The sequence below is a fragment of the Vicugna pacos genome, chromosome 6 (assembly GCF_048564905.1).
Source record: "Vicugna pacos chromosome 6, VicPac4, whole genome shotgun sequence".
NCBI lineage: Eukaryota > Metazoa > Chordata > Mammalia > Artiodactyla > Camelidae > Vicugna > Vicugna pacos.
The window spans coordinates 44381602-44393653 of record NC_132992.1 but is presented as its reverse complement, the minus strand read 5'-3'; the positions used below and the strand labels follow the sequence as shown (position 1 = coordinate 44393653).

Sequence of the window (12052 nt, the reverse complement as noted above, 5' to 3'; positions counted from 1 at the left end):
CTGCCACTCTCTATCCCTTCAGCTGTCCTCTACCCTGCCCTTCCTCTGCATGATCTGCCATCTTCCTTTCCCTTATATACTGGCATGGACAGACAGTCCAGGGGCTCCACTGGCAGGGAAGAGTCAACGAGAGGGCAAGGTCCACTTGATGATTGTACTGAGGACTGGTCCTGTTTGCCATAACATATGCTGGAAGAGATACAAGCTGAGCAGAGGTCTGTTCAGGCCGTGCATGTCCACAGCATATGGTTCCCAAAGCTGTATCTTCATTACTGACAACACCTGCTCTCCAGTCCTCAGCTGCTCGCTCCATGTCCCCATGTAGATTTCCTCCCACACAGCAGATACAAAATGCCTCAAGTTCAACTCATCACAGGTGCCTTTTGCAACATTTATCTCTTTAATGGTAGAACTCTCATTCCAGAATTCTAGACTGGAACCTTTAGTTGCTCTTACTCCATCTATTTTTTTCCATCTGTTTTTTTCCATCTTTTTTTTTCCCCTTAACCCTTGTATTCTGTCACCAATTCCTGTTGATCCTCCTTTTGAAATGTCTATTAGGTTTGCCCTTTTGCATTGAGGTCTACCACTGGCATCCCAAACTAGGTTTTCATCACCGTAGTCTTGACTTAGTCATCTTTTTTACTTCAATATTTACATCCAAACTCACTTGGCAAACCAGTAGACTCTTTCTAAATCTCCCTTTAAAAAAAGCCTGTATGTCTCATTTTCTAGTACATGGAGATCCACAAATCCATGACTAACTTCTCAAAATCTGGTCCCATCCTACTTACTGGTCCAACCTTATGTCCCAAGATTCCTCAAGATACCCATCAGGCCTGCCTCACAGTTCTCCATGAAAACAACAAAAACATATTAAGCACTTACAGTATGCCAGGCCCAGTGATCAGCACTGGAGATAAAGCAGAATCTAGGACAGGCATGGTCCTTGTCCTCTTGCGTCCTACAGTCTACCTCAGGGTTTTCTCCCTTCTCGGATCTTCCAGTAGTGCGCTGCCACTTAGCATTTACTCATATGCCATCCCACTGCTGGCTGATTCATATATGAACTGTGTAATTTGAGTAGGGCCCCATGTTACCCAGGTGGAAGCTTCAAGTTCCGGAAGTTGGGGATTACATCACCAGTATATACCTGTGTCTAACCTGGTGGTGGGTGAATATTCCATAACCCTTTTTAAATGAATGACTCACATTATAAAAGGTCATAAACATTGAGCCATCGAATTTAGAGGAGACAGAAGTCAGGAATGTTGAGGAGTTTGCAGGAGGCTGTGCTTTGAGGATGTGTGGGATGTGCCCACACTGAGAAGTGGGAGGAAGGCATTCCAAGCAAGCAGAGCGCTAGAATATGAGGCTGGAAATTGAGACCAACTGCCCCCAACTGCCCCAGCTATCTGCCCTGCTCTGTTTCCATAGTAACGCAGTATAAACAGCCCTGCTCACCCTTGAACCAAGATTATCCATGCAACTATGTTCTCACCCATAAAACATGGGCAGAAATAATGTGTACAGTGTCCACATCGTCTGCTGTAAAAGTCAGAATAGGATAGGTTATGTTGTGGCATAAACAGCACGAGATGATTTCTTGCCCACCAGAATCTGCTGCAAGCCCAGAGGACTACTTTGCATTCACTCAGGATTCCGGCAAGTTCCCATCTCATCGCACCTCCTGTTGCATGAACATGTGCTTTGTGGCCCTCATGGCAGGGGGAGTAAGGGATGGAGAGTCCAGCCCCAGCCACGAGAACTTCAGCACACAGGTGACGCATGCCTCTCCGGCTCCTATTGGCTTGGTCAAAACAAGTCACATGCCTGTGCCTAACCACGGAGAGTGAAGAAGTGTAACGGTCCGTGTGCCCAGAAATAGAAAAGAACTGGATACTGGAAAATACTGTTCTGTCTATTACAGTTACATAAAATGAAATTGCATATCATGCACTTAAGCTCTACTTTCTGAAGGCTGAAACAAACGTGCATCGACCAGTCTTTGACCATAAAAATGAGGAAAATGCCTAGGGGATGGTAGAAACACAAGATGGAAGGAGCCCAAGTCCTTACAGGATTTCGTAGAGCAGAGCCACGACTCCAGCCTGGAACTCCCACCTCCAGACTGTCGTGGGAGAGAGAAATAAACTTCTCTCAGGTTCAAGCCCCTGTGTCTTGAAGTCTCTCTTTTCAGTAGTTTAGCTGATACTCCAACTAATGTGACAAGAATCGACAGAGATAATAGCCTTGACTGGAGTTCGGGCTTGTGTCAGGGAGTAGCATTGTGGCATTAAAATAGACAAGAGGAATAGCAAGATAGATACATCTGTTTCTTTCCAACCTGGTCATAAGCTTTGATCTCATAGGAACTAAAAGCACAAAAACGTTCCTATGGAAACAATGTTCGCTTGGTCTCTTCAAGTTCTAAGGTATTTCTATACTCAGAGGGTATTCTTTTGTAGGTAGTTGTTGAGTGCTTGATAAGAAGAAATAAAAATATGAGAAATCAAAACTCTGTATCTAGCTATGCCAAAGACAGCAGAATCTCTGAAATAGAGCACACAGCCTCCAAACTGAGAAGGACATATGCCATCTTGATGCAGAAAAGAGTTGAGAAGGTCAGTCTCCTAATGGAAAAGGAGGTGATGCTCAGGGGAAAACATCCATTGCCCCACTGCTCCTCCAGATGCACAGTGTGCAGTGGCCTTAATCTTTTGAACCACTAGTGTTTGTTTGCTCTTTAAGTTTTATTTTATTCACATTATTGTTACCATTTCTTTTACTTTTTGCTTCAGGTGGAACAATGGAGAGTGGTTAAGGACTCTCAGTAAAGATATGTATTTCTTTTGCTTTTTCCTTGTAAGCAATTTTCTCTTCTCCACTATTCCCAGGATGACTAGGGAAGATACTTGTTTCCACAAGTAAGATCATAATTATACCAAACAATTTTTTATACTCCATTTGTATGTGGGAAGGGTCCACCTATTAGTCCATTAGAAATATTATACTGAAAGTGTTAACGTTAGAGCAATGATAAAGCAGAATACAGTTCTCCTCTTCGTCATAATGAACTGAAATATGCGTCAACCACCAAAGGACTAATATCCCGATCTCCTATCCAGATAAATGTTGGAGTGAAAGGAGAGCTTTCAAGAAGCTACATGAAACAATTTAAAATAAAACACAAAATTAGAGACTTTACAATACAATTTGAGGAAAAGTAAAAATGAATATGTTGATGATTAAAAATGTATTTATAACCTGAGTAACTCATAATGAGGTATTTAACTTATTTTTTAATCTGATTACTACCCAATTTTTCTATTAAGTTGGCTCTATAAACATTTATCTCATTAGCCTCAAAACATGTTCATGGTGACATCATTATAAGTATGTCTCTAACCGGAATCAGCATGAGGAAAGCACGGAGCGGAGGACAGACTTGCCCCTGCAGCGCCGGGTCGGAGGTGCTGACGGTCGGAGAGACAGTTCACAGGTGGCTGGGAAGGAGGGAGTTGTGGTGGAACTGGCTGATGTATGCACTTGACACCCTGGAAGTCAGAGCCAGAGCTCGGAAAAATTTGAATTCTAGTCCCCACGACTGTGGGGCTTTGGTGTTGAGATATAAGGGGCCTAAGCTCAGCCAGTTCTAGACCAAGTAAAACAGGCAGAGGAATCAGAAAATTACTTCCTTTTAAACGAATTAGGAGCTAGACGTGAGAACAGAGCTCAAGTGTGCAGGCACCATGGCCCTGCATAAACGGAACCCAGAATTAGACAAACATCCCTCACCATCCCCAGTCAGAAGCACAACTAGCCAGCTGCAGGCCACCCCCACGGCAGAGCCTAACCCTGAAAACTTGGGGTGAGGAGGAGCAGGGCAGAACGTGCATGTCCTGTGACAGATCCCCACGGGAAAGAGGGGCTGAGGGCTGAACCCACACTCCTAGTTCCTCTCCAAACTCATAATCAACTCGCTTTGCCTCCAAGGGGGATGTAAAAAGCCAGGAGCACTTAGGAAAAATTCCCTCATTGAAGAACCCAGAGGAGCGAAGAAGTGACCCCTTCCCAGGTAAGTCACCCAGTTTTATAAGCCTCAGCATTCCCCATCTGTAAACCAGTATCTCCAGGGTACCTTTTAACCCTAACATTTATAGTTTTAAAAAGCCTTTTGGGGGCAGATCTGTTCCCAGGACTGAAGAAGAGAGGACAGCATCCTTGCAGGTGACTTAGAATGAGGCTGGTGCTCCTAAGCTAAGTGGTGTATGAACTCCATCCCATGACTTGATTTTATTTTATCATATTTCAACAAATATTTATTGAGTACCTACCTTCTATGTGCCAGTGAACAGAATGATAAACAAAACAGATTAGGTCCCTTCCTGCCTTCCTTAAGCTTACACTCTAGTGAAGACAGATATTAAATCAACAAGCACATGAATGTGCAGTTACCAAATGCAATAAGAGCTTTAAAGCAAGAAAAAGTAAAAAAATAAAAAATAAAAAAAAAATAAAGCAAGGAAAAGTAGAGAGCGGTAATTGTAGAGGGTGGGGAGAACAACCTTCCAGACAGCGGGAATAGCATGTGCAAAGTCCCTGGTGCTGAAATGAACACAGCACATGAGACCTTAAAAGATGACACTGGCTGGCGTTTAGTGAGTAAGAGCATAAGTAATCTGAGTTGAATATAGACAGACCAGGCAAGACATTATAGAATATGCCAAGGAGCTTGGATTTCATTCTGAGAGAATGAAAATCCAGTGGAAGGATTTAAGCTAGAGAAAGATATGCTCTAATTTATGATGCTAAAAAAATTACTTAGCTGTGTGGAGAACAGATCTGGGGGCATGGATGATCAATACCCCCATGAAGTAATGTAAGCCGTGTGGGCAAAACCACAGAGGAAAGGGCAAGGGTGTCCTTTGGGCCTCTGGAATGCAGCCCAGAGCTCCTGTGTCACAGTCGTTATTGGTGAGAGCGCTTGATGTCAAAATGGGTCATTAAACTCAAGTTGGTTGACAACTCATGGTTGGTGAGATGACATTAACCTATCATTTTATGTATTAATCTTAACACTATTTCGTGTTCAATTCAAAGGAAGAGAGGTGAATTTTTATCCAAAGATTCTCCCAAATACAGTTTATTCCAAATAGATGTTTCTAGTTGTTTCATCAAAATGATATTCTTTATGCTCCACCCATTTCCAGCCTTCAGAAAAATCCGTTTGAAATATGGATTTTCAAGTCAAATCTTGTCAGTCAGCTCCTCTCCAGCTCGAACCCAGAAGGAACTGGCCAACTGGTAAGTGAACTAATCTGCGCTCACTGTGGAGCTGAGCACAGCGGGCTCCCCGTGGTGAGCTGACACCCTGGGCAGCGGCTGTTTACACAAGGACTGTGACACCATCCGTGCCCTCCCCACCATAAACTGTTTCATAGGCCTTGGTGTCTGGGATCTCTAAACATCTTCTTAATATGTATCATTATATAGGCCTTTTAGATGAGAGGAAACATGAGAGCAGTGCTGATGGGGCCAGCAGGACCAGACTGGTGGTCTAAAGTGTGTGTGCTTGGACGAAGCCCCTGCGTCCTGGTTAAAGAAGGGGAGGGAGAACGGTTAGGGAGGAGATGGTGTTTATCTTGATGGCGTATTTCAGATCTCCAGTTAGTGACCTTTATAAACAACAACTGGAGGTAACACTGCCTTTTATTTCAATAGCTGTCCCCAAATTATTATCAAGTCACCTAGGACCAAAAAAAAAAAGTGCCTATAAAGTACAGAAACAAAGAAACAAACAAAAATGACAGCCTGTGTTGATGCCTCAGGAGCTGTCCCTGAAGGAGGCACTGCCAGCACAGGGCACTCCTAAGGGACAGGTAACTCAGCAGTAGGCTCTTGGGAGCCGCAGGTGGGAGAGTTACTGACTGTCACTCACAGTCCCGAGACCGCCCCCAAGTAGCCCCTGCTCCATTCAGTCATCTCATTCAACCAGTACTTACCGAGCGCCTCCAATGGCCCAGGCCTCATCAGTCAGGAAAACAAATTTTTTTCTGCGAACACAACTCAAACTGACTTCAGTGAAAAGGGAATTTATGGGTTCATGTGACTCAAAAGTACAGAGTTAAAAAATCCAACTGCAGGCAACAAAGGAGACAGAAGCTCCAGTAGTTTCTTGGAGGATCCATTCTTGGCTCTTGTTTTCTTCAGTGTTTGCTGCATTCTCACTAGTACCTCTCCTTGGAGGGGAGGCCAGGGCTTCCCTGGCAGTTCCAGCCTCACAGAATAAAAGCCAAAGTGGCAAGTGAGTTTTCTTTTCTCCACAGTTTGAAAAAAAAAAAAACACGATAAGATTGGCTCTAATTAGACCACCACGTGCACATCTGAACCAATCTGACTGAGGAGGGCTGGCCAGTGACCTGTATCACTTTGACCTGTGGAACCTGAACCCTGTCCCTACCCACATGGGGCAAAGGAGGGTAGGTTCGGCTCCATTCACACGACATGGGCTGGGGATTAGAAGAATACAGAGTGTGGCAGGGTGATTTCCTAAAGACATCTTTATTACAAGAAAGGTGAGAATAAGGCAGTAGATATCCACTAAGTATTTAAATTCCACTGGCCATTGCATGAAGTGCAGAACAGCCTTGCCCTCACAGTCTGATTGTAGGAGGAGGTTGGTTCCACAACGCGACACCTTAAAGGCTATAATTAGGGTGACCACACATCCTGGTTAGCCAGGGAAGTCAGCATTTACAACCGCTGTCCCAGGGTAATTATTAACAATGGGCCCCTTTCCTCTCAAAGTTGCCCTGGTCTGGCCACCCTAACAGTACCTGATGTGTGTTCAGATGCACCTGGAAAGAAAGGAAAGAGAATGACTAGCTGTGAGAGAGATGGATGCAGTAGACTGGAAAGACCTCATAAGGTAAGTGATGCTTTACCTGAACATCGAAGGATGTGTCAAAATGTTCCAGAGGTGAACAATGCTAAGAGCATTCCAAGCACCAGGAAAGGCAAGGAGGGATGAACAATCATTTGGGGTACAGGAATTGCTCTCACACCTCTGTGATCCAATAGGGTCAAAGATGTGCAGAGGAAAGGGGTGGAGCAGAGGACAGGAAAAGGTGGGCCAGGTAGCCAGCCTCTGATCAAAAGGACAAATACCACATTAAAATGAAATGAGTTATTGAAGCTTGTAGAGTCTGGAAGTAAGCTAGACTTCCATGGCTTAGAATAGAAAGACAGAACTGTTCCTTTTATTTCTGGTCCCATGTAGCACTCTGAAGTATGCTGAAGTATTCAGAAGTGAATTTAGAAGCCTGTTTCACTTCACTTAGATTCACAACACCTGCTGCTGAAGATGTAACCCAGACTCGAAGGATGAAAAATGTCCTCTGTCAGACACAGACATACGTTACCAGTTTCAATCATATGTCATCTGTGACTCAAGTAATCATGAACGCGAAATGAAAAAACAAACAGTTGTGTTGTATAATATGTTTTCTGCTTATTCTCCTTGTGAGATACATTATAAAAAAAGGACAGAGAGAAATGGATCTATCATAGGGCATCAACAGAGCCAGTACATTTGTCAAAAGAACTGGAAGAAGTGTGTAGTAAGTCCTTCCTGTAAATTGTACCCCAGATGTGCTGATTGTTTTGCTTTATTAGCTTCATGCAGCCAAAGGGAAGGTTCAGCCTTTAGTGTTAAATTGTTATGTTCACAGTTTGAGAGGGAAAGGGAAATTGTAAATATGCAGTCTTATCACCTGTGAGAATATAGCGTCTTCCTAGTCTTGTATTTCCTAGTCATTATATCGCAATTCTCCATCCCCTCCAGTGAAACATCCTACAATGTCAAGGTTTATTTCATACAAGGCAAATCTGAAAATGAATAATGGAGGTGAATGTATTATAATTTCAAATACTTTATGTATACTAGCTCCTTATTCTCTAGAGTACCTCTGTAAGTGGGTGAGGTTAAATATCTTTATGTAATAGAATAAAAATGAAACATGAGGGTTAAACCTAATGAATCCTATCCCTTTCTAGCTCTGACCGTTGATGGAACAGACATCATGTTGTCTACACGATACCAGTTATTTAGATTAAAGAAAATAATTGGCCATTAATACAGATAACCCTTGGGGTTTGAGAGTGAGGCTGGTGTCTCTGTTCTCTTTGTGCTTCTGTATAACTGCTCTGTCCTTGAAACTCAGTCATCTTTGCCGTTCACATCAGACTGGCCTACCTTTCCTTTTGGTGACATACTAATCTCCTGGTCTCTTCCCTTCACTCACGGAAGAGTTCTGTCATCTCCTCTGCTCCCTTATCATTTTTATTGGTGTCTTCAATGTCCTTGTGAAAACTTCATCCCTCATGTGGCTGCACTGTTCCTTGACCTGCCTCACCTTCTGTATCCTTCCCCATCTTAACAACAGCTACCGCACCTGCGGGTCTGCCCTGGCCCTTGTTATCACTGACAGCTGTACTGTCCCCCATCTTCTGTATCCAGTTTTTTTAACCTCACTTCCCTGCATTCTCTCTCATTCTCCTCCGCCTCTGTGCTTTGATCATACCAAGTTCTCTAAATCAGCAGTCTTTACTCTTGTTCATTCTTCATGATCTCTCTCACGTTTTTCTTTATTCCATACTCAGCTCTATCATATCTATGTACTTTCAAAAAGTTAACTCTCTTAAGAGTTTCTTCCATTTCACTTTCCCCAAAAGAACTCTCCCTCTGGTTATCCCACTGTCTTATTCTGCATTGGCAGCTGAACAAGTCTGGAGAAAAGCATGTACTTTTTGCTGACTGATTCCAGTTTAAACTCATGATCCTGTATCCTGACTGGGTATTCAGTACTGGTTGGTTATCTTTATACTTTAATAAATGTCCATTTCCCACTCTCCAAAATGAGATTGTCACCCTTTTCACGTATCCCCAAATCGCCAGTCTCCATTCCAAGAGGCAGTACGCGTTCGGTGCCCCCACTTTCTCACACCTCTCATTGTAAGAGATGAGCACGCTGGCTTCCACCAGAGCCAGGACGGGCGCAGGCTCTCCAGCCCGTGCCTTTGCTGCTCCGGGAATCCCCTCCTGGGGTACTCCTTCTTTTCATCAGTTTATCCCTGTGAACTTAATTATTCCCACTAGTGCAAACACGTTCTCTTGATTTCTTCCTCCAGCTCCTGCCATATTTCTCATCTCTGTTTTGGAGAAAAACTTTGCAAAAGTGTTGACTGTACTTATCTCCATTTATTCATTTGTTTCTTTCCTCAGCCCATTGCAATGAGCTTTTATCCCATTCCTTTGAAACTGTGCTATGTTAGGTCAGCATAGACCCACATTCTATCAAATTAATGGTCACTTAATTGTCCTTATCTTACTAGACTTCTCATAAACATTTGGCTCCTCTTTACAGAGTCATGTTCCTGTCTAGATTTTCCTCCTTCCTCACTGGCCACTTCCTCTTCCCTGCTCATCCTCTTCTGCTCAGTCTCTAGTTTGTTCCTGGAATACATCGTTCCCATATTAGGTCCTCAGCTGGGGCGCCCTTCCCTTCAGTCTTTCCAGGACCGTCTCCTATAGATCATTTATGTCTTACCTTAAATAGCAGCCCCTCTGAAGAGCATTTTCTGACAACTCAATTTTAGTCTCCCAGAAACACCGTCTTATATTACCTTGCTTTATCTCCATGATAGCTCTTAATATATTTATATTTATGTGTTTATTGTCTGTCTCACCCTACTAGAGTGCGTGAAAGTAGAGAGCTTGTCTTGTTTGGGGTTGTAGGCAGTTAAAAATATTTCTTGTATGAATGAGAAAGTTAACATTGGTTTGCACAGTAGCAAATAATAGTTTTCCACTAACAACTGTACCTTCTTTGCATTTCCATGTTTGTCAAAATGTTTGATGCGATATGGTTGGAAATTTCTCCACCCATCCACGAAATAAGATTGGTTTTCTTTTAAATTTAAACTCAAAGAGGGTCTGGGATTCAATAAAGTTTTAGAAACCACTGCATTTCATTTACTTCAATCTCCATTTTCAAATACTAACTTAAGAACTGTAATACGAATCCTTTATAGGTCAAGACCCACTCTTTAAAAAAGAAAAGCTCTTCAAAGGCAATGACGGTAGCTACTCTTCAAAGAGGGGGGCTTCTAATTAAATCAGACAAATATACCACAAAAATGATTTTGTCTGCCTCAGATTAAAGATTAAATGTTAAGATTTAAACATATATTCATTTAAATACGTTTAAATTAGATTCATTTATATATAATTTTAGATTATTTTCTATGGCATTGTTTAGTGCAGAGTATTATATTTTTTCTATAAATTATGCTAATACTTTATTTATAACTTTGATTAATCATTTTCTTTAACTCTAGGAACTGAGATGGAAAGTGAATTCTGGAAATGAGAAATCGAGAAAACTTCAGTAAATTTTTGGTTTAGTTTTTCTTCAACCAAAGAGTAAATCAACTAAAACAACATCTGTCAATTATTAATTACACAATTTATGAAATTTAGAGTAATGTTTCATGGTAACCTAAAGACTCATGTGCCCTTGTAAAAATCTGATCCTATAAAAAATCTGCTCAATAAATATAACACTGGATGCTGCCAGATATCTCTGTTAATATGTAAAATAAATGTATATTTCTCAACAGCTCCTTTTCATGGCAAAGAATTGCTGATTCTGAGATTATCTATTTATACTATAAATAGGACAATTGATATTCTACCCTAAAGAACAGAGATAGGACTTTTCTAGCCAGAATGGATGATGAGTCATGGTGGTTTCATAAAAAGTCAAATCCCAAGATAAAAGAAAAACACAACTTTTAAGGAACTTTTTCTCATAACACTTCAGCTGTGCAAAGTATTATTCACCAATATTACTTGTCTAGGGATGTTAATCCACATACAGTGCAAATAAAGTGAATACAATCCTTTCAAGCAAGATACTAATTTAAGGACACACAGTTGCCAATTTACTGTCTAAAATTTGTCATTTTTGTAAAATAAATAAAACATTGTTGGGGACAAGCAATTAAAACAGATGCAGAATCAGGATATTTACAAAGTCATGTTTTCACTAATCTTTGATTTCTAAGAATATTATTTGAGTTTTTAACTTACTAGACATAATATTAAAATATGTATTTTCTAACTCAGAAGTAACCTTCACCCTCCTACACTGTGGGTGGGAATGTAGTTTGGTGTAGCCACTATGGAAAACAGTGTGAAGATTCTTTAAAAAATTAAAAATAGATGTACCATATGATCCACCAATCCCATTCCTGAGCATATATCCACAGGGAACTCTAATTCAAAAAGATACATGCACCCCAGTGTTCACAGCAGCACTATTTACAATAGCCAAGACATGAAAATAACCTAAATGTCCATCTACAGATGACTGGATGAAGAAGTCATGGTATATTTATACAGTGGAATACTACTCAGCCATAAAAAACGGAATGATGCCATTTGCAGCAACGCGGATGGCCCTGCAGATTGTCATACTGAGTGAAGTAATCCAGAAAGAGAAATACTGTATGATATCACTTATATGTGGAATCAAAAAAATGACACAAATGAACAAAACAGAAACAGACTCACAGACATAGAAAACAAACTTAATGGTTACCAGTGGGGAATGGGAGTGTGAAGGGATAAACTGGGAGTTCAAGACTTGAAGATACTAATTACTATATATAAAATAGATAAAGAAGATCATACTGTATAGCACAGGGACCTGTATTCACTATCAACTATAGGCAGGAGGTCATAATAAGGATAACAGAGATAGTAGTCATTGTCATCATCACCATACTATTCCCACCAATCACAATCCCAGCCTCCTCAGGCCCCAGCATAGTCTCCATTTTTGTGATGATTAATGAACTAAAATATCAAAGAAACAATCTCTTTTTGCTCAGGGACCTTGTATTACATATGCTAGTCACTTGAGATAACTAGAAAAGATGCAGTAGAAGAGGTTATGGTTAATAATGTTATATACACTTTTTTAAA

The 12052-nt window shown here is 41.3% G+C and overlaps 1 protein-coding gene across 1 annotated transcript in view; it reads left to right on the top strand.

The window, feature by feature from the left end:
• The window catches only part of LOC116280946 (uncharacterized), a 156707-nt gene extending 146004 nt beyond the window's left edge, over nt 1-10703 (top strand). Inside the window, exons 5-8 of the mRNA XM_072963897.1 lie at nt 3364-4078; nt 5214-5307; nt 6811-6931; nt 10402-10703. Of these exons, the coding sequence (XP_072819998.1) occupies nt 3364-3659 (296 nt within the window). The 3' untranslated portion in view covers nt 3660-4078; nt 5214-5307; nt 6811-6931; nt 10402-10703. The remainder of the gene's footprint in view (nt 1-3363; nt 4079-5213; nt 5308-6810; nt 6932-10401) is intronic.
• Nucleotides 10704-12052: the final 1349 nt, after the last annotated feature.